Consider the following 23,104-nt stretch of genomic DNA (forward strand, 5'->3'; position numbering starts at 1 on the left):
ATTTTGAAAAATGATGAGAGTCCAGTAAAAAAAATTAGCATGTTCTTTAATCTAAATACGATGTTCTTCTTTCCGCTATTTGGTGGTGAATCAGTTTGGTTCAGTTCAGTCGCTCAGTCGTGTCCGACTCTTTGTAACCCCATGGACTGTAGCATGCTGGGCTTCCCTGTCCATCAACAACTCTCAGAGCTTACTCAAGCTCATGTCCATTGAGTTGGTGATGCCATCCAACAATCGCATCCTCTGTTGTCCCCTTCTCCCGCCTTCAGTCTTTCTGTTTGGTAAATAGACCCAAGCAATACATATGGACAGACATCCAGTAACTAAATGGTTGAAATTATAGGAATTTTTTTTCTCCAGTGTGCTTACCTAGCTTGGAGAAGGAAATGGCAACTTACTCCAGTATCATTGCCTAGGAAAACCCATGGGTTGGAGGAGCCTGGCAGGCTACAGTCCATGGGGTCGCAAAGAGTTGGACACGACTGAGTGACTGGCACTGTACTACCTAGCTAAGCTAATTTGCTTTCTTTTTTCCCCACAGTTTCAGCTCCTAGCTTCAGCTCTATTTAAATCTGGTTCAGATTTCACAGCTTTAGGTAAGTATTGCAGTGTACTTTACCTGGCCATATGCCCTAGCATTGGGGAGGTTTGATTTTGATTTCTTCAAAATGAAACATTAGATGAGATGTCATCCAAACAAATGAAACAGATCTCAAAGTAACATGCAAAAAATTCTTGATAACTGGCATCAGTTCCCAGTTCATGGGTCAGCTTGCAGTTCCTGATATACCAGTCGCTGGGTTATTATGCAAATAGACGGCACAGAAGCCTGGTCAAATAGTTTGTGTACCATTGTTTTGGAATGCAGACTGTATTACTGATATACTTACCATGAGTTAACATTCCACCACAGAGCGAGAGGACCGCTATAAAACGTAACTTCAGAAGGTTCTTCTAAAAATTTACATAATTGTTTACCACCATTCCACACACTGAAAGGCTATTTAAGAAGGAATTCCCTGGAGGTCCAGTGGTTAAGAATCTGCCTTGCAATGCAAGGGACATGGATTCGATCCCTGGTCCAGGAAGATTCCACATGCTACGGGGCAGCTAAGCCCACGCACCACAACTGCTGGGTCCGCACTCTCGAACCCTCACTCTACGACGAGAAGCTACCGCAAGCAGAAGCCTGTGCACTGCAGTGAAGAGTAGCCCTGGCTCGCCCAACTAGAGAAGACCCACACACGCACAGCAACAAAGACCCAGCACAGCCATAAGTAAACAAACTAGTTTAAAAAAATTTTTTTAAGTGTATTCAGGTTGTTAGGAGTCTCAACCCTGAGATAGAGTCTAGTTATAGGCATTATTTTAGAAACTTCATGCCCTTTTGAATTTTATCTTTTGAAATGGATTTAGTGATAGAAAACTGGGAGCCTGGCACATAGATATTCAGTTTGAGTGAATGTGTGCCTTGTTATGTATGGATACCGCAGCCCAGAGCCATTATTTTTATTTTAATGGTGGATAGCACTAAAATGTCTCTGGCTGACTTATATTTAGCCTTTAGAACAAGAATTTCTTGGCAGTCATTTAAATATATTAAACTGTTGTCAGCAAATATTTTACCTTTAGCTTAACTCTTTTCTTTGCTCTATTCACTGTCAGCTAATATATTTTGTCAGGAACAGTTTGTCTTACTTGGATTCTAAACAGACCTTATCTAGATAGACTGAGATCAGTACAGACACAACAGAAATAAATACAAAAAGGGAAATGTTCTGTGGAGTTTTGTTTCCTACCTTGTCTGAAGGGAAGCAATGTAGTAGTTAAGAGGGAAGAGTGTAGTATACTGGTTAAGGGTCAGAGTCTAGGTTTAGATATCAGCTTTGCCACTTGCTAATTTTAAAAATGACTTTGAACAAGTCACCTTTCTAATCATTAATCATTAACTTCTTCATCTGTAAAATGGAGGTAAGCAGAGTAGTGACCTCAGGTTGTTAAGAGAATTAAGTATTCTTGAAAACAGCAAAATGAAATGCTTAGTAAGTATTCTATTTAGAGTACCACTTCTGTTACCTGCCTTATAAATGTAAGCTTTGTAACATTGGTGAATTTGAATAAGGAGTAAATTCAGGCTATATGCCAATTTTCATAAGGAGAAATTTGACATTTGTTTTAAAAAGTCTTTTTCATAAGGTTTCAGGCCTATTTAGAGTTCCTAGTTCTTCTCGTTCATTTTCTGATTGATTTACCTTCACTCCACTTAGAATTTAAATCTAGTGGGTTATTTTTTTTAATGTATGGATGTGTACACTTTTCATGTATAAATAACTATTTCATTTTCTAAATTATGTTTCCCCCAAAATTGGCTCAACTAAAATTTCTGACTTCTTCAGAATTCATCCAGTTTATCTTAACCTCTTAGAATTAAAAATTATTTGCTAATATTATTTGTAATTTAAAAATTTAGAAAGATGGAAAATGGTTTACAAACTGCTGGCATTGTCTTAGTTTTGAAAAATGACTGACTTCGGAGAAAAATAAACTTCGAGGTTCTTTGGCTTAGGCTGCTGTGGCTATGGCTGTGGACACTTTGAAGCTTGACTTCTGACTTTTAGCTAATTTTAAAAGCATATTTTCAGCAAGGTATGTTTTAAGAACATGAAAGTTAAAATCAGTACAGCCTTTTTGTCCTGTCACTACCATTTATGTAGTAATGATCCCGTTGCTGAGTTTCCTGGTGCCCCACACATTTTAAAGGGTTTTGTTTTTTTTTTTTAATATTCAGGTTGTCTTTGAACAACTTCCCTCAATCTCTGTCTCCTTCCTTCAAGTGTGACCACTTGCATTTGGCAGATCTTTACACACAGGCATACAGATAGAGTTGATTCCCACAATTCACAATAATATTCTATACAGTTACCTGTAACCCTGAATTTGTTTAATACTGACCCATTGCTCCTATGGAAAATACCAGAGTTAGGGTCCTGCAAGCCTCTTGTCACAGAATTTTTTCAACTAATTAATATATAATGTTGTTTTGTTACAGCAGGAACATACCTTACTTACATATTTATGTTGTTGATTCATTAACATTGAACTCATGCCAGTGGCACTGTATCTCACCCTGAGCAAAGCTTATCTAATGTGTATTTTCTTCATAAAGCACATCACAGCCTTCTTGCACTTAGGAACACTAGCCATCACTTCAGCACCTCACTTGGGGGCCATTTTAAGCAGTGAAGTCACCAACAGAAAACACAAACTGCGAAGAACATGACACCAAGTAGATGGTGAGAAGAGCACTTGTTTATAGTCTGAGAGGGGAAACAAATGGGCAGGGCACTAACTAGTTTGACCTCAGTTGAGAACGTATATTTACATGTGGCCGCTGAGATTTTTTTGCCACTTGGTGCCAATCACTGTCTGTGATTGACCACAAAAGTGGCACAATACCGATTTAGGGATTACAAATTTAGCAGGTAGACAAACGCACAATATGAAATCTGTGAATAATGAGGATCAACTGTATACGTGTACACACACACATACAGATGTTTGGTTTTATGTGTTCTGGTTCTATTTATTATGTAATATAAAAATGTGTATTCTCCACATAACTCTTTAAAATTTAACAATGTGGCTTGGAGATGCTTATGTGAAACTATACTAGATTTATTGTATTTGTAAGTGATACACAATGTCCCATAATAGGGATCTACCATAATTTAACCATTCATCTAATGATAGTGTAAATTTCACGTTCCTTATTGGTAAATGGTGAATAAAAATAAAAGATAGGTTTTCTATTTAATAAGTACTCAAATACTTGATAAAAATAAATAAATGAGCTTTAGAGTTAGACAGACATGGATTCACACTCCATTCTCTTTCCTTTCCAACTGTGATACGTTATTGAATGACTGAATCTCTCTCAAGTGTCTCATTTGAAATTGGAGTTTATGGTAACTGCTTCATATGATTTTTGTGACAGTGAAATGTGGTCATACATGAAGAACCCAGCAGGTAGTAGGAGACTCAGTGTTTATTTCCTTCCCTCCTACATCATTTGATCTCATGAAAATGATATTATAATTACTACCACAGAATCAATGTCCTCTCTTAAAAATACAATATACCACAACATTTTTTTATACCACAACATTTTTACAAATAAAACAAAGGTGGTAAATGCCCTGAAGTTGAATGTGAACAGAAACAAACATGTTTATCAAATTTGTGACATAATCAGACAATAGGGGAAAAAAGAGAATTAAGTCTTTTAAGTACAGCTTAAACTGTATACTCTCAGTGAAGTATATTCTAAAGATAGCAAAAGCAAGGAAATCTTGAATTTTGCTGGTACTGATTTGGGTATAGTAATTCTGGAACTTCTTTTGTATGTGTTTTAGGTTGAGCAAATGAATACATATGATGATATTGCTGAGAGAGATGGTTTCCCTAGTAGGAGAAAGGAGATATAAATATGGAATGAAATAAGGAAAGGAAGAATCCCGTGAGGTTCCTTAAAAAATATTAGCAGTAAAAGCATGGAATAATAATTTTATTCTTTTTAAAAGAGATATGTGTATTATATGTGTACATATATATAAGTCCTAGAAACAGCACCACTGATCTTGGTTTGTAAAAATCATTTGCCACTAAAAGAAATTAGAGCTGTTAGGGAAAATGATAGATTCCAAAGCTGTGTAAAGATAAGCTTGGAGATCCTACTGTGCCAGAAAGCGAGGAGGTACTCAAAAAGTAATGGAGTAAGTCAGAAAGAGAAAAACAATTATCATATATTAATACACATATATGGAATCTTGAAAAATAGTACTGATAAACCTATTTGCAGTGCAAGAATAGAGACGTAGATTTAGAGAGCAGACCTGTGGACATGCCACGAGAGGGTGGGATAAATTGAGAGGATAGCATTGACATATATGCAGTGCAATGTGTGAAACACTGGGAAGCTGCTGTATGGCACAGGGAGCCCAGCTCAGTGCTCTGTGCTGACCTAGAGGCTGGGATGGGGGTGGGGGCAGGAAGCACAAGAGGGAGGAGATACACGTATAGTTCCAGCTGATGCTTCTTGTTGTACGGCAGAAACCAACACAATATTGTAAAGCAATAACCCTCCAATTAAAAATGTTGCTTCCATCCTCTGGGAGGACATTCTTCTGGACTATCTGAATTTTCACTCAGTTCTTTGAGACTTCTTCCAGCTCTCAGTGGCATAATGATTTTATACTGATTTCTAAGTAAGTGTAAGTGTCAGTCGCACAGTCACGCCCAACTCTTTGTGACCCCATGGACTGCAGCCCACCAGGCTCCTCTGTCTGTGGGATTTTCCGGGCAAGAATGCTGAAGTGGGTTGCCATTTCCTTCTCCAGAGGATCTTCCCGACCCAGGGAACGGACCCAGGTCTCCTGCACTGCAGGCAGATTCTTTACTGACTGAGCTACAAGGGAAGCCCACTGCTTTCTAAAGACCCCTTTAATTTTTATTAGATTTTTATTATCAAAACAGTTTTAGTGGCCAAAAACATTAAAAAGAAAAGAGATGAAAATTCCTCAGTGGACTAGAAGAGGAAAATGCTTACAAAGAAAGGAAGAGAAATCAATATTAGTTACTAAAATACTAATCATTCTGCTGGGTGGTATTCAGATAAGTGCACTTAATCTGTACTGTAAAGGTTATGACATAAACAGGATTATCACAGATTTGTAGCTGAGGAAACAGTTGTAGAAAGGCTGCTTACTTTACGTAAGATCATACCATTGCTGTGTCGCAGAACTGGAATCAGAGCCCATTGCTCTCCAGTTTCAAAGCCTGATTTGGTTTTGATTTTTCCATTATACGTTGCTGCTTTTGTCAACTAGCTTTACTGTTATGTGTAGAGCGTTAAACACAGTGGATGAGTTTCTTTATTATCTCTCTTTCACCAGGCTTTTCGGACGTGGATCACACCTATGCTCAAAGAACTCAGCTCTTTGACACCTTAGTAAATTTCTTTCCTGACAGCATGACTCCTCCTAAAGGCAACCTGGTGGACCTCATCACACTGTGACTGAAGAGTCTCTGGACAGAACTGGAGCACAGGAGTCTGCTTTTGGTATTCTGGATTTCAGCTCTGTTGACTGACAGTTAGGCTGCAGTGACTGAGGACTGCACCAGAGTTTTGAAGGGATCTTTGCTGTCACAAGTTTTAACCCTCTTCCTTCACACCTGACCTTGACCCCGTCGTCCTCATCCCATTCCTAAATTAGGCTAATAAAGTGAAATTGGTATATACTTTCCATTAAATATATATTTTTTCTTACTTTAACTTTTAAGAATTCATGAGTATAAAAGAAAAAAATAATCAGGCAGTATACCCTTTTCTGATTTTTATTTCATTTTTCTAAAATTGGGACAAGTAAGCCGTGTTCACGGACTCAGTGCTACAAGGATTGGGATTTTGTTGTTGGCTTGTTTTGCCCTTTCTTTCTTTTTCTTTTCTTCCCATTTCACTTTACCTTACATCACCCAACTGCTTGTAAGTGATTTATATCATCTGTTACCTCTGTACTTCATTCTTAACAGTATATAGTTCTGTAGGGCAGTTGCTGTATGTTTAAGTGATATATGTGTCTTTGTTGACTAGAGTCTTGTATTACACAGTAGGAGGGACAGAGGGCTCCTTGTCATAGAACTAAAAGGCAAAACCTGAGATTGATCCACGTACTTATCTAAGATTGGTATATAGTATTCCTATAATGATACATTTTGTAGTGATTATTACAAAACTTTGAGTCACAGAAACCTTAAACCGAGGAGAGAATATACTTCAGAACCTTTAAGGGCCATTCTCAAAATTACCAGCAGGAGGATTCTGGTTGCAACTGGTACATTCATTGATACTGTTCTGGAAGAAAAGGACTCCTTCCCCTGGCAGAGCTATTCAGGGCCAGGGCTTCAGTTTCTTCTGTATGCTGTCAGTTTCTTCCTACAAATGCTATCTGTTTATAGCGTTTCCATTTGGGAGAATGGGTTCCAGAGCTGCGTTATTTCCATACACATTAGCTCCCTACGTCTGCTTCTATATACTGATATTTTAAAGAATAATGGTTTGTAGTCCAGTGGACTACAACTGACAGGCATTTCATATAACACATAGACCAGGCTTTTTTTAATAGAGAAAAAGAAAAATAATGGTGCAAATATTTTTTTATTTAGAAGAAAGGCAGTTCCACAGTTCCTTTTGTTGTGAAGATTGGAGGCTTGTATTCCATGAGGTGCTGTGGAATGTGGCATAGGAAACTTAAACCTGGCCAAGAAGTATGCTGTATGCAACTGATATCTACCAGACTTAAAGCAGACTGAGTATAATAAATGTCTACCAGTCCGATGGCTCTTCCAAGTGAATGCCTTCAGAGAATTTAGTATGTCCCAAGTAGCAAGGTTAGGCCTCACCAAAGAAGAAATTGATTTGCACTCTTGAAGAGTCTCATGTATAAGAATGAGACTTTGAGATCCCTCTTCAGTTAGTCATTATTGCATGATTTCTCATCTTTTGGAGATGGATAGAAATATATCTCTCCTACTCCTAGCCTTGAATCTTGGAGTCCTTGGCTTTTCAAGCATTCCAAAGCAATCAGTAGTGATTTATAAAACAATTAGATTTATGAAAGATACAGTACATAATTCAGGAAGTACCGAACTATGTAGCTGCAGAATAACCCATTGACTTTACAGGTGAGCAAGTAGAATCTACTTACTACTTATACAGTTCCTTAAAAGATTTCCCTAAGTGACAGTCAAGAACATAAAACATTATTGTTCATATTATAATCTAGTGAAGTCTTTTTGAGGAATCAAGTACAAATCAGTGAGTTGATAGGAAAGAACTTGGAAAGAATTTCTAAATTTAAAAGCTCTAGTTTTACTCACTGTGATTTCTGGCACTTTTAAAGACAGTAACCAAATGAAATTCTGCTCCCCTCCACCATTTATTTTTTTTATTTATTTATTTATTTTAATTTGAGGATAGTTACTTTATTATGGTGGTTCCCCCCGCCCCGCCCCCCGCTTTTTTTTGGCCATTTTTTTTCCTGTAGTTCTTTAGGTTCCGTATTTGAAGGAAACTTAGTTCTTGGACTCAGTTATTTTGTTTGCTTTTATTTTTTTCCCTAACTGACTTTCTACTGATTGTTTTCTAAATACTCTTGTTCTAATTTCATCTTTCCTCACTTTAAGTGAAACCTTTTCTCTTTTTTTCACTTCTATATATATTTATCACTAACGTGTTAAAATAGGATTGAGTCATAGCAAACCATTTAGTGTTGCTTAAGTGACATAGACTGTATTTAGGAAGTTATTGACTAGGTAAATCAGAATTTGTACCCTGGGGCAGTGCTGGTAATGATTGCAGGAGAATGTAGGGCTTCATTATACCCACCAAGATTGACACTCTGCTCACTTTTGACATCTGAACCCTGATGTGTAACTTGTTTATATATTTAGTGAAAAGCTACATGTATTTCCAAGTATTCTAGTAGTATACAATTTAATTTGGTATTTATATACATTGTTCAAGTAGCCAAATATCTATGCTTTACTACTTAAAAATCCTTTTATCCTAGCTTAGTGAGCCCCCATTGAGACACCCTGGTGCTAGATGCGTTCGTTAGTGGAGTACAGTTTGCTCAGTTTCCTTACCCCTGACTTCAGCCTCATCCCCATTTCTCCTTTTTCCACTGGAATATATTATTCCAGAATAATAAACTAGAAATAGACTAGGCTCTAACACTATCTTCAGTGCTTGTACCTCGTGATAAATTAATTATCTGATTTGTAAGATACTTCCAAAATGCACTTGGATCTTGTGGAATGACAGAGACCTCATGTGGCCAACCTGAATAATTCACATGTATTGGCCTCCTGTGAAGCAAAGGAATTGAGACTTGGGTGCCTCGCTCTGTGCTAAAGCTGACAGTATTAACCTTTAGCAAGATTGTCTTCTAGACCTGGTTTTCTTTAAAACTGATAGAAAACATTAGAAAGTTAATACACTGATTTATCACAGAAAAGCATGTTGTGTTTAGAGCTCAGTGTTTTAAGATTATAAAACTACATTCATCAGTGAAATATGTCTTGAACATAAATGATTTGCCAACTTATCTTTCTAGTGGATCTCTTCACATCTGCCTTAAAAGTGCTATTTAGAGATACATTAATAGAGTTTCAGATAATAAAACAGTTGTAAAATCTAATTTATAAACAGAAACTAGTTTGAGACACAGTGCTAGATTGTGAATGATACTTAATGGCTCAAAAGCACTTATAAAGCAGTGTGGTTCTGATTTTGTTTTCTGAATTAAACTCAGTGTCATGTAAGGAGTTACCCTATAATTATTCTTAACACAAGATGAAATTCATTAGGTAACTGTGGGGCGTTTGATTATTTCCTAGCTGAATGTCGTGCTACCTCTTTAGCTGGTTGGGTGTTACAAAGCACTTGAGAATTACGGTTTGAAATGATTTCTATGGGAGAGGATCATACAATGTGTACTTTAAACATCATCAAGCTATTAAAAAATATACCCTTTGTAATCTTTTTTTTTTCCCTCTCAAAAAATACACGTTCATACCCCAGTCACTCAGTGGTAAAGAATCTGCCTGCAATGCAGGAGACACAAGAGATGCAGGTTCAGTCCCTGGGTTCGGAAGATCCCCTGGAGAAGGAAATGGCAACCCACTCCAGTATTCTTGCCTGGAGAATCCCATGGACAGAGGAGCCTGGAGGGCTACAATCCATAGGATTGCAAAGAGTTGGACACGATTGAAGCGACTTAGCACATGCAGTTTCAAACTTTTGCAGAAATTCTAGCCTGAACTTTAATTAAGTTTTAAATTCTTAAGATAATCCTTAATCTGAGGTACACAGGCTTCTTAGAAAAAGTTCATAGTTACTAGAGGAGTAGTCATAGAGTCTGTATATAACAGTAGTTGTAGATTAGGTCTTCAGGTTCTTTCACTCAAATTTTTTGTATTCCTTATTAGTCAAATAGCATTATTCTTTTGCGATTTTTGACTATGGCCTATATCTCCCTGTGGTTTGTATTAATGCTGAAATGATATGGGTGCCCCAAACTTCTAATCTGGAGGTAATTCAGTTGAAGGTGGAAATTTTGATGTTTGTTGAAATAATTAGGAGCCAGCTAGATCAGCTGATGATATCAGTCAGCACTGTTTGTTTTGACAGGGAGAACTCATAACTACAGTTATTGATTTCTTCACTAAATGCTCTTTTTATTAAAAAAAAAATGCTGTCTTAAGAGATTTTATTTATACATAATTTTTAAACCTTGATTTCTTCCTATCCCCCAAATACTATGAATTATGCTTCCATTATTTTTCTTAGCAATTATAATTTTATTTGGGGCTTTTTCAGCCCTAGACTTCCTGGGTTTTCAAAATCATTCTGAAGCAAACATGCTCTTTTATCCTTGATAATGACAATAGATTAGTGAAATTTAAAATCATATGTTATTAAAGAATTTATAATGTTCAGACACTGCTATAAAAGTGCTTGAATCATTTTCATTTGGGGGATAGTAATATGGCTTATAGCTTATAGCATTCTTTAAATGAAGAGCCAGTGTTGCTTTGCCTGGCACTAAGAAGTATAGTTATACTATAGATGAGGTGCAAGTTTCATAGCAGAGCTCATGGAATTTAGCACATCACCAGAATTTTCATTTGCCTGTTGTCTTTGTATTTCTTTGCCTCTTTCCCCCTATTCTTAGAGCCTCCCTGGTAGCTCAGCTGGTAAAGAATCTACCTGCAATGCAGGAGACCCCAGTTCGACTCCTGGATCGGGAAGATCCCCTGGAGAAGGGATAGGCTACCCACTCCAGAGGTCTTGGGCCTCCCTTGTGGCTCAGCTGGCCTCCCTTGTGGCTCAGCTGGCAATGCTGGAGACCTGGGTTCGATCCCTGGGTTGGGAAGATCCTTTGGAGAAGGGAAAGGCTACCCACTCCAGTATTCTGGCCTGGAGAATTCCATGGTATAGTCCATGGGGTTGCAGAGTCGGACACTGAGTAACTTTCAGTTCCCTATTCTTACCTCCCCTGAGTAGCACTGATTTTCTGCTAAAGTTGAATTTTGTGTTAAGAATTGACTTTCAATTTCTGAGATAAGTGAATATCAGGAATAGCTTTAATTGCCATGAAATGATTGGTATTCTTTTTTTTTTTTTTTTTCTTAAAATAGTACAGGGACTTCCCTGGTGGTCTAATGTTTAAGCTTCCGTGCTTCCAATGCAGAGGGTGCAGATTCGATCCTTGGTCAGGGAACTAAGATCCCACGTGCCTCTTGGTGTGACCAAAAAAAAAAATAAATTTTTAAAAGTGTAGTACAGTCTTATAAATGTCTCTTCCCCTTAAGTATGTAAATTTAGTGAATTCCCTGGTGGTCCAGTGGTTAGGACACCACATTTTCACTGCCAAGGCCCTGGGTTTGATCCCTAGTCAAGGAACTAAGATTCCATAAGCCATACCACATGGCCCAAAAGAATAACAACAACAACAACAACAAAGAATGTGAATTTAGCTCAAATTTTAAATAGCTAAATCCTACCCAGTCATTGCCAGTGATAAATCCTGTAAATTCTCTGACAGTAGATTTACAGCCCTTAACCTAAGGAGCCATTAGAAATGATAGTAAACCAGATTTTCTCGTAGAACACAGAGATGCCTTTGTGGGAATCCGTATTTTTTTTTTCTCTTAGAACTCTGAAGTTACAGATCTTGAACTCCAGTTCAATTCATAACGTAAAAACCTGAAAATCAAAGGGTAATTCTAGTTTATCTTCCACAGTAGCCATTCTCTGGAAGTAAGACTTCCAAATACGTACTGTGGTGTCCTCAAACACTGCCTAGCTTTATTGTAAACACAGTGTTACGTGGATATTACCTGAGAGCCACAGGGTTAGCAACAATAAAGGGGGAAATGTTGAGTAAGGAAATAGACCAGTTGTATCACTTGGAATTATGAACTACTTTGTCTTCTCTTTCTTTTTATCTGCTGTTGAAACAGTTTTGATGAACTATTAAACAGTTATATGTAATGTCCTGTTTTGACTGTTTGGCATTTTCACTTGAAAGTATTGAACTTCAGGAACAGATCTATATAGGAGATTTGAGGGTTTGTTAGAGAAGGAAAACTAGGAGCTTTTTGCCCATGGATTTGAAGGTCCACAGATCTAAATGAGAAAGAAAGTTCTTCGTTTCTAACCATAAATTAATCTATTGCAGTGCTGAGAAGAAGCCTGTCAAAAGGGATCAAAGCTCGTTATTCTGAACAGTCTTTAGAAAGCAGCATTTCTTGGTTAGTTGCTTTTCTCGCTGTCCCAAATAGCTGATGCAGATCTTGAAACAGAAAATCCAGTTATAATGGGCTCTAGATCTTAAACTAGGTGAGCAGTTTCTTATATACAGCCAGTTCCTTGATAAGGATCCAGAGGAAAAACCAGCAATAAAACATTTTAACACACAAATTTTGGGGGCTCCCAGGGAACTTGTTTTTTTATCAAGTTTAAGCTGTTGCTGCACACAGCTCTGTACCATCTGGGATGCTAGCATTCACAGCAGTTAGTCTGGATATCTGAGCTGTCTGCCACGCGAATACCAACCCGAAAAGATCGTCATTCTTCAGTTTCATTCAGTGCTTAATGAATGCAAAATTAATTGGCAGAAAGGAAAAACACTGTGTGATGTACTGAACAGGCCTTTGTGCATGATTAAGGAGTTACTCAAGTAGCCAATTTTGAGCTTAATTTCTCTCCTTTTGTTAACAAATCTCAAGAAAACCTTTGTTACAGTTCAGCTAGTGTCATGTGGTTGGCATTCATTTTCTAGCCCTTTAGGAAGAAAATTATCATTTCATGCTTAACTTCTAACCCATACAGAATTGAACTGATATCAGTTTAGTTTCCGTGTTTTAAAATAAATAAATTATACATACTCTAGAAAGTCTCTGTTTATTCAACTTTGCCAGGAAGTAAATGAGTTCTGGGCTTGGCATTAGGAGTACTTAATAATTTTGGTTTGTTCTTTAGGTTTCCTCCCCATCTGTGAAGTGACTGCATTAGAGAAAGTAGCTAGAATGAGTTTAATTCCACGGTAACTGGCAGAGCTCTGTAAATTCATTTTGCAGCAAAGGAGATCAGATTTTGGCAAGTGACTGTTTCAGCATGTTGCCTTGTAGTTGGCTGTGTTTACCTTCTTAAGGTAAAAGGGGGGGAAACAGGACAGAATGATGGACATGAGTCTGAGTGAACTCCAGGAGTTGGTGATGGACAGGGAGGCCTGGCATGCTGCGATTCATGGGGTCACAAAGAGTCGGACACGACTGAGCGACTGAACTGAACTGAACATTTTTTAAATTGTGTACTTTAAAAGTCTTAGGATACTTGCACCTTTATAAAGACTTAGCTTAAATTCACTTGGCTTTTCTGGAGACGCTGGTTTGATTCCTGGATCTGGAAGATCCCCTAAAGAAGGGATAGGCTACCCACTCCACAGTGTTCTGGCCTGGAGAATTCCATGGCCTGTATAGTCCATGGGCTCTCAGAGTCAGATACGATTTACACATACACATTAGCTATAAACCTCAAATTTGATAGTAGAATATCAAAGTCTAAAAGTTTAAATGTGAGCAATCTTCTGTGGATAAGCTATGTTTTTAACAGTCATGTATGTAGTCTCCTTTTTGAGATTTTTTTTTTCCTTTCCCAGAAAAATGATTTTGGTAACCAGTTTTAAAACAATTTTTCCCTCAATTGTAAACCACACATTTAGAGAAATAAAAGTGGACTCACTTTCTTAAGCATTACATTTAGCCTAACCAAGATACACTGTGATTGTGTTATTCTTTAAGACAGCTTGCTTTTCTGACTTGTCATAAAATATCTTTTGAAGTGAACAAATTAAATAATATAGTATTAATTTTCCATATAGCTCAGTTTAGAAACTGTAAAGAGACATTTTTCTGTGAGCAGATTCTTTTATGGAAATAGGTTTTTGTTTATAATGAGATTTCTTCCCACAGCTGAGTCTGCAGCCTCAGAAGAAGAGTATAGGAAAACTTAGGGCCTCCTTTTCTTGTGTTGGTCTTGGCAACAAACAATATTCCACCTTTTCAATGGAAAAGATGGGAGGTTGGGGGGGTTATGAATGCAGCTTGGGAAAGATGTTAGAGTTTTTTTTTTTGTCAACTCTTAGAAATTAGAAGTATCTCTTGGCCAGAAATTAAGATCCATTTAGATAAAGATAGAGCTAGATCCTCAGAACCAAAGTTGGACTGCAGATTAGGTTGAGCAGAAAGGTGCAGCTCATCCACAGCCAGTAGAATCTGTCTTTCTGGATCTGCTTATTGACGCTGTGGATAGTTCCTTCTCTCTGTTAGAACATCTCCCAGACTGGAAACATGGTGTTAGAGCAGCCAGCTCATCTGAAAGTTGAAGAGTGTTAAACATCTCTAATGGGACTTTTAAATAATAACATTTATTGGTTTTGTATTATTATGTTTATCATAGAAATTTAGAAAATTACAGAATGTGAAGAAGGAAAGCCACTCTTATTTAACTGTTGAGACTTACTCATTTTACTTTACTTCTGTTACCCTACATGGTAAAGACCAGGAAAAAAATAAAAAATCTTGACACAGCCATTCCATTGTCCACAAGCATTTTTCCTTTAAAACATTATCCTTTTTAGATAAACCATCTGAAAATAATTGTTGAAATGTAATTTTTAAGCCTAAACTATAGATATAAGATACTACCCAAAAGCTATATAGGGAGCTGCCTTGTTCAGGTCATTTGAAATTTTATCTCTAAGATTAATTTGAATTTTAAAACACTTTATGTACCGTTACAGACATTTGGAGCATATTCATAACAAAGAGCTTTCTGTTTAGATGGACTTTGTTTTAATATAATTAAACTCACACCTAAGAAGGATAAGGTACTTTTCAAAGGCCAAGGGAAAAGCAGAGAAGAGCAAAGCAAAAGAAAAGAGATGAACATAAGTATATAAATAAGGAGTCCTCGACACAAGATTTCCCTTACCATGCTTAGCAACTATCTCTCCAAATATGTATTTCTCTGGTTATCAGCTAAGATTTAGGAGCTTTGTATTTCATGAGAGTCCTTTTCTTAATGTATGAAGGAAGAAACTACAACATTTCAGGGTCCTACCTCTTGGCCTTTACTCTCCTCTTCTGTAGCAACACGGATCCTGTAGTGGAGATCATGAGATAGGTCTGGAACCCCTGGCATGGGCCAGCTAGAATGTTTAAACAGAAACATTTTGGGGGCATCAGGTATCCTCTGACATCATTAGTGTTCTACATTGCTGGGCTCTGTTGAGTGTGCTCTGTAATCTTCCTCACCCCGCTCATGATCCTCTGTTTTATCTCACTTTTGCCCTATCAGTATGGACTTTTTAGGGTTTTGTTTTCTTTCTTAGTATGAGTAATGTTCTGATCCCAGGTTTGGTGAATGTGTTAACACTGCTTTGTGAATAAATAGATGATCTGCTGAACAGTCGCAGTTGTAGAATTACGTTGTATGTAATGTACATATGGAGAAAGAATGTATTTTGTTCATTTTCTTAATAAAAAGTTATATATGGACACTACAAGCTATTTCTTGTATTTGGTAAAACTTGTTTTGAAGTCAACTTTTGAAATACCTACATACTTTGTAAATACTTTTACAAAGTTAATATTTTCCCTCAAACAGGTGAGTTTTATTCAGGCAAATTATATACACTGTAGAAGACCTTGTTTTCTTTGAGGCAGTGTTGAAATGACGCTCTGGTGGATCTTACTGAGTTTCTAGGGGAAGTTTCCTAAAGAGCACTGGTAAGTGACTTCATAAAATGGTGTTTTCTTCGTCTCCTGTTAATGACCAGTCCTACTTTATCCGTTTTGTAAATCTGGGCTTGGGTTTCCCAGGTTTTCTTTAAGTGGGGGCATGCTTGTACAAGTTAGGAACTAGAAGGAAAAAAAACTGAACTGAAAATTAATTGTAGAAAAGATAATAAAGAGAATCTGAAGGCTGGTAAAATTCTGGATCCCTGTCTCCAAAGAAGGGGAAGAAATTTTAAGGGCTGATCCTTGAAAAAAAATAAACTTAGAAATATGCTCAACAAAGATAACGGATTGTTTGGGCTGAGTTGTATGAGCTTTCCAGACAGACTCTTACAAGGAGCTTTCCTCTTGGCCCTTTCTATCTCCTGGTCTGGTTTACATTTTTCTTGGCTTTGTGTGTGATTCTGTATTCTGGTGTTAGTTGTCCACTGATTTTATTCAAAATAGGGATTATGTTCTCTCACTTTACAAATCAAAAATAATCCATTTTACTAGAGTGTGCTTTGAGCATGGCCTGTAAGTAACATTTCTCTGTTTTCAAAACAGGAAAACAGTGTGTGGTGATAAGGTAAGGAATTGGCCTTTCCTGGGTTAATCCTCTAGAGAATTAAAAGGATGGAAATGTGGGTCACCACCTCCTCTCCCTTGAGGTATTTGTCATCTGGTGGGAGGGGAGCAGTCAGCAGAGAAGGCTTCGTGTTTAACACAGTTGAGATGGTAGCTGCTCCCATATCAAGTGTGGATGAAGGCCGTCAAGTTATATTCTGTCCAGAAACATTCATATTACAAGGAAGAAAGAAAGAAAAGCTGTAGTAGAAGTAGCTTTCCTACTGTTGGTCTGTCCACTGCCAGGCTAGTAAGTCTGATGTTTGGCAAAACCAAGTGGGAGGTTAGGACATTTGGTATAATGTCTGTAGCACATGTTGTCTACCTGCCCTCTGAACTCGGGCTGTAAGGATGGGTGGTCCAGGGCAGGAGTCAGGAATCCAAGGCTCGTATCTAGATCCACCAGTGACTTTTGTGTAGCACTGGGCACAGTCTCAACTCCTTTGCCTCACCTTCCCTTTTAAGTAAATGCTGGTAGAAGACCCTGTTTGCTAGGGTCCCAGTGACTTTTTAATCTATAAGATGCCAAGGCCATTGAAAAATACTAGCTATCTCAGTACCACCTATGTTAACTATAGTGGCTGTCCTGTTCTTTAATTTTTTCACCCTTAGGATTCAAAGTAAATATGCGGTTTGGGAGGGAGCTTGTAAAATGGAGACTTAGAGTGACTAAGAGGCATAACAAATTAAAAATGACAACTGAGAGTGCCTCTTGGTTGGCAGGGCAGGGAGCAGGGTGAATGACCTCTTCAGGAAGAGAATGGAGTCATAGGTCTTTGTGACCATGATAAACGATGAGTCATTCTCTTAGAACAGTGTACCTTGAGCATGGCCAGAGGCCTTCCTGAGTTCTTGGTACTCCTCCTCTCTGTATTCTTGGCACACTCTTAAAAGTTAACCTCAAAATACCCCTGGCCCAACTCTGGCAGCCTTAAGGATGTTAACTGCCTTTCGGAACTCCCATGTAAAGGGAAAATCCTATTATAATTGCATTCTGGAAACATACTTTGTTGTTATTGGAACACAAGCATCAATATGGTGTTGAGAGAATGTACAACTTGGGAGGGAAAAGATGTAGATTCGAGGCCTAGTGGTACATTTAACTAGCTGTGTGATCTTGAGAGAATCCTCAGTTTCTGTCCCCAGTTTCCCTATCGGTAGAATGGTGACAACTCCTAAATAAGATGTGTAAACTGTAAGATGCCAGGCAAACAGAAGAGACTGCTGTATAGCCAAGTATGAGCATGGACCAGATTCACCTGTTCCCCTGCAGCAGATTAGGAATGATAAAGTTTTCTTCTTGCAGTGAAGAAACATGTCAGTAGATAATTACCACCCCAAGAGACAAAGAGAATCAGAATCATCTTTGAGCAATTCCTTTCCTGAACCTCCTTCATCTTCACTACATCTCTGGGTAAAGAATCCACCTGCTAACACGGGAAATACAGGAGGAGGTGGGTTTGATCCCTGAGCCAGAAGATCCCCTGGAGGAGGAAATGGCAACCCACTCCAGTATCCTTGCCTGGAGAATCTCAGGGACAGAGGAGCCTGTGCTGCATGGGGTCTGAGTCTGACATTACTGGGCATGCTCGCATATCTCTGGGTAAGGGACGGGCACAGGCTTCTGACAAGTAAACTGATCCTTTTATTGGCAGACAGAATCCTTTAATTTTTTTTTGTATTTTTATTAATGTTTGCCTTGTCCTTAAAACTGTTTCATACCTATCAGGGTTCAGCAGCCCCCTTGGGATCTTTGGTGGTGGGTGAGTCACAATTTTTTCTGAGGCAAATGAAGAGAAGGAAGAGGGGAAAACACTGATAAATGTGTTGTGAGGGAAATGGGGCACTTTGGGTTCTCCTCCCTAAGGCAGCCTGAGATGATCTGGAGAACTTGGCATCATCGCCAGAACCCCTTTGTCCTTCCTCTCGCTTCTGTCCTTTTGCTCTGGGCCTGTGCAGTTAAGCAGGCACCACTATGCAGAGGGTCTTCAGTGATGAGCCATGTGCGCAAGTGAAGAATGGAAGCCAATCAGAGCAAAATACTAGCGCTTGAGCCAGCTTAGACAAAAGCAGTTTAATTGACAGTATACAACTTTCCAAAATATACTTTTGTAAGAAAACAGCAATAAGTAATAATCTTTACAAACAAGTTTCTCAGTAAATTCCAGTGTACTTTAGACCCCTGTCCACCAAGATACAGCTCTCCCAGTCTCCTGAGCAAACTCTTTTAACATTCACTAATTTTTTTAAAAAGACATGGAGCAAATAGTAATCCCCTCCTTTGACTCAGGGTAGGATTTTCACCAAACCTGAGTTAATCAGCTAATGACAATGATGGAAGCCATTGCTTTACTCTCGCCCCCTGTGCCTTCCCATCTTGTTCCCTTTGATCCTTAGTCCTATATGTAGAAACTATTCAAAACTATTCTTGGCAGAACAAAATTGTTCATTTAAGTCTTAGATCTAAATAAGCCACAGACCAGTAAGGTTCCTGTTTTTGTCTTCATGCTCTCCCTACGCTTGCTGCAGATCTGTCCTTGGTATCACTCTCCTTAATTTGTTGGTTTCTTCCTGAAGCACAGAGCACTGGACAGTCTTCCAGTCCAGGTTTTAAGCCTGTTTTCTGTCACTAAATACATGAGTTTCACCAGGTCACTTTATCTTTCTGGGCTTCAGACTCTTCTTCTGTTAAAAAAATAAAAGATTGGACTGGGTTCTAAAACCCCTCTATGACTAGAGAGTCTCTTCCCAACCAGTGCATATTGACTACAACCCTTATTGTAACGTGCTGGGACTTCATGGGGAGGGGATGAGGATCATATTTAAAAATAAAAATGCCCAGTCTGCAAGACAAATACTTCATCATCAGCCTGTCTCGTATTTCATTTTTCATTAAAGAAAAACAAAAGCTAGTAAAATAGACATTTACATTCCTGTTTAGAGGGAAAAAAGCCTTCTCTCTTAACAAAGGTTTTTTTCGAAGTATATTCACTCAAAGCAGTGCGGGGTGGATTAACATGTGGCTGTTGTATTTACATTTTCAAAAAATACATATATGTGTATCAGCTGGAACTGGTTTTTCAAAGTTTCTCCAGTATATTGTCAAAAAGATAAAAGCTCAAGAAGTGATTTAAATAAACTTTCTGTTAGCTTTCCTTTTCGAGAAGGGAAAGAACAGGCTTGCATCTAGACTAGATTAAACCTGTATCTTGGCCTATGACACGAATATTCTGTGCCCCCCTTCATAAGCATTGCTGCGCCTCTCCCCACTGCCATGACAGTGTGCTTCCCCCTGGATTTCGTCCAGTCATCAGATTCATGGTTTCTGGCCTTTTATGAAGTTTAGGGAAACCAGTGTGCCACCGAAATAAGAGTTTATAATCTCTCTGGCACAGATTGTTTCAAGTCAATGCTGAGTTCTCTCTCTTTCTCTCCTCTCTTAGCCCCAGAATCTGAATTAACTAGATAGCATCCAAGACCAGTAAAGATGTGGGAAGAAGATGACCACTACAGACACATGGCAATATGGTCTTTGACATAGGTGTCTAGTGGCATGAGCAAGCCAGGGCAAGTTGTTCTAGCTTCTGGGCAACTAGATGCACCCAAAGAAGGAGCCTCTGAACCAGCCCAGAGCTTGTCAAGGCTGTCTCTGGACAGAGCCACAGTCATTCCTCTTGACCAAGCTTCATTTTTACTCTCTGGTCCTTGCCAGTCACCTTCTCGCTCCCCAAGAGGCCTGTGGCTTATGGCCTTTGATTGGCTTCCAGAATGTATCTGCTGTCTCTGTCTAAACCTGGCTGGTGGAATGAGACCCAGAATCAGCAAAGGAGTAATCCAGGCTGGCCTCTCCCACGGTGGCCATGATAGAAACCCACTGGGTAGAAAGAACCAAATGCTGGGTAGGAAAGAAGCAAACATCTTTTCCCAGTGAGACAGCATTTTCCTCTATTTCCCCCCAAACCAGTATTCTCCATCCTGCCAGCCTCCAAATAGGGAAGAATCAGGGCAAATACTTCAGGATCTTTGTTACCTTATCTTTCTAGCTTGTGGGAAACTCACTGGGGGCCCTACTTGAACCTCTGGCCTTCCTCTTCCCCTTGGTATCAAATGGCTAAAGACTATGAAGAGGGAATTAGATGGCCAAGGAAAGACACAGATTGTCCCCCTAAGATCCTCTCCTTTAAAAAAAATAACCTGTCCCAAAGCAGAGAGCCTATTCTATCAGATCTATCGCAGCCTAGGCCAAGTGACCATTTTAATTCTCCTGAAGCATCTTCCTAGTAGGATCTAGGGGCGTTATGCCTAGCAACAGAGAGACCGTGGGCAGAGTTCAAAATTCCACACAGAATTCCCTCTCCTCAGAAAATCAGATGAAAGCTCGCTGTGCTCAGTCCTCAGGTGCCGTCTATGTAGCTGCTACCTGCTAAGCTCCCTCCAAACCCCTCCACTGGGCAATGGTCGGCACTGTGCTTCCCTGAGAATGCCACCAGAACCTGCAGGAGCGCCGGGCAGCCAGCCCCACTAGGAATACCGAAGAGGGCACATGGCATGGCCTAGCTCCATGCCTGACAGTGAAAGGTTGCTGGGATTCTACTCGGGCTGGCTGCTCCTTACGCAGCTTGAAGTGCACCTCCCCTCCAGGCTCTTCTTGCCCTATGCACAGAAGACTGGAATCTTCAAACATCTCAATGATTTGAGCTTTGGCCTTTGGCAGTAGAGGGTTGGATTAAAAGAGAAAACTCTTGAGCAACTTGCAAAGCCCCTGAGTATCCTATGAAATGGAAAAGTAAAGCCTGTCCTTCCTGTTTCAGTCGATTGTCTGTCTGGACACCTCTCTGCTGACTGGGCCTGAGGAAGCTCTGTCCTAAAGCTGCTCATTCACACTGAACCTCAGAGGGAATGACTGAGTTGGGATCTCCTCTCTATTGCATCGGCTGAGCAATGACAATGAAACAGGAAACATCTTGTCTTCGGTAGCTGCTGCAGATTTTAGTCCCTGTGGGGGTGGGAGGCAGGCAGCACTTGGGGAGCCTTGGGGGTATGTGGGGACCCATCCTGGAAAGAGGGGCTTCCCTTTCTCTCTTCATCTGTAGATGGCTGGTGGGCAGACATGTTCACAGGGGGAGTCTTGTGTGCTCTGTCAGTGCCAGCAGATGCCAGGAAACTAGACTCCAGAACAAGGGCCTGAGGGTCATGAATGACCTCTGTTAGTCCCAGAGGCCCTGGAACAGAGTGGGGATGAAAAAACTGAATGAAGGGAGGGAGAACAAAGGGCAGGAACACAGGCAGGCAGACAAGGCCGGCAGACGAGACAGGAACGGGACCTGTCCTTTCAAGGAGCCAGACCCCGCGGAGGCAGGATCCAGCCCCGCTCTGCCCTCCAGCCCATCCACTGATGGGCAGCTTCCACCCCTGCCCGGGGTAGCTCTGGAGGGAGGGCATGGGTGATGCCAGCAGCGTGGTGTGGTGGGAACGGGCACTGGACTGAATGAAGGGTCTCTGTTTTCATTCCGACATGTCACCCAGTGGCTGTGTGATCTTGACTTTACCCTCTTAAGGCCTCGGTCATCTTGTCTGTGAATGGAGGCTAGTAGATGGTCTCGAAGAGTTCCTTCTATGGCTCTTCCCTGTTCTCCCAGCAGCACTGCACTCAGGTACTAGTGGGTTATTCTACAAGAGGATTCTACACAGAATGTGATTTGTTCAGCTTGAAAAGGGAAAAATTAAGGCCTGTGGGGACTGGGATGAAGGGACCCTCCAAGTCTGCTCTTCTTCCCCAGTCTTTCCCTCTAAGGGGAAGAAGGGTCTTCCTCCTCCCCTTACAAATGGCACTTGAGGTGGTTGGGCTGGAGCTCTGCACCGTCGGAGATGGCCGGCAGCCCCGATTAGAGGTGTGTGTCTTCCTCTTCAGGGTCATCTTTGGTCAGGTTGTCCAGAGGCACAATCCAGCTGTCCCCCAGCTCCCCATTGAGGTTCGCCACCTTCTTCTCCTGCATCTCTGATGAGGTCTCCATCACTTCCAGTGTCGGATTGTCGTGGTAACCATTCTCCACCGTCTGTAGCTCCTCTGTTAGTCGTTGCTAGAGTGACAGAGGTGACCCAAGAAAAAAGGGTAGTTTTTGAGAGTAGTCAGCCTTGCTCTAACCTTAATACTGGCACTTGTTCCCCTATAATTCAGGAACCCCAATTTAGCTAATGTGGACACCAGGCGGTCCTGGAGGCCAATCCTGACGGCTGGCTTGCTTCAGGGCAAGTTTGAGATGAGAACCTGCCCAGTATCCCTAGAATTCCCAGCTGTCCCCTGGTGGCAAATCTGTAACGTCAGCAGAGACGGACTTTGTTCTCCCATCTCCTCTCCTCCACTCCTTCCCCATCAAACCTTCCTCTCAAGGTCCCTCCTCACCACTTCTCTGAACAGGGAAGAACTCTAAGAAAATGCATTTCATCAGGCCCAATGACTAGGACTTCTCTAAGGCTGAACCTGATGTGTACAGAAACTTTTGCCCTCCCGCTGCAGGTGGAAACCATCTGAAGGGAGCTTTCTCTCCTTCTTTACCCGGGATACAACCTCAGT

General features: G+C 40.0%; 2 protein-coding genes across 7 annotated transcripts in view; one reads left to right on the plus strand and one right to left on the minus strand.

Annotated features, from left to right (window-relative positions):
• The window catches only part of MKLN1 (muskelin 1), a 392,081-nt gene extending 376,397 nt beyond the window's left edge, over nucleotides 1–15,684 (plus strand). For 5 of the 6 annotated variants that reach the window (XM_061415397.1, XM_061415396.1, XM_061415394.1 and 2 more), the window contains 2 exons: nucleotides 542–596; nucleotides 5,952–15,684. In XM_061415397.1, coding sequence (XP_061271381.1) covers nucleotides 542–596; nucleotides 5,952–6,073 — 177 coding nt within the window. In that variant the 3' untranslated portion in view covers nucleotides 6,074–15,684. The remainder of the gene's footprint in view (nucleotides 1–541; nucleotides 597–5,951) is intronic. The other variant, XM_061415395.1, reaches the window with a different exon arrangement.
• A 2,895-nt stretch (nucleotides 15,685–18,579) lies between these two features.
• PODXL (podocalyxin like) overlaps nucleotides 18,580–23,104 on the minus strand; it is a 49,455-nt gene continuing 44,930 nt past the window's right edge. The window contains exon 8 of the mRNA XM_061415401.1: nucleotides 18,580–22,610. Within this exon, the coding sequence (XP_061271385.1) occupies nucleotides 22,416–22,610 (195 nt within the window). The 3' untranslated portion in view covers nucleotides 18,580–22,415. The remainder of the gene's footprint in view (nucleotides 22,611–23,104) is intronic.

This window comes from Bos javanicus, chromosome 4, assembly GCF_032452875.1.
Source record: "Bos javanicus breed banteng chromosome 4, ARS-OSU_banteng_1.0, whole genome shotgun sequence".
Classification (NCBI taxonomy): Eukaryota; Metazoa; Chordata; class Mammalia; order Artiodactyla; family Bovidae; genus Bos; species Bos javanicus.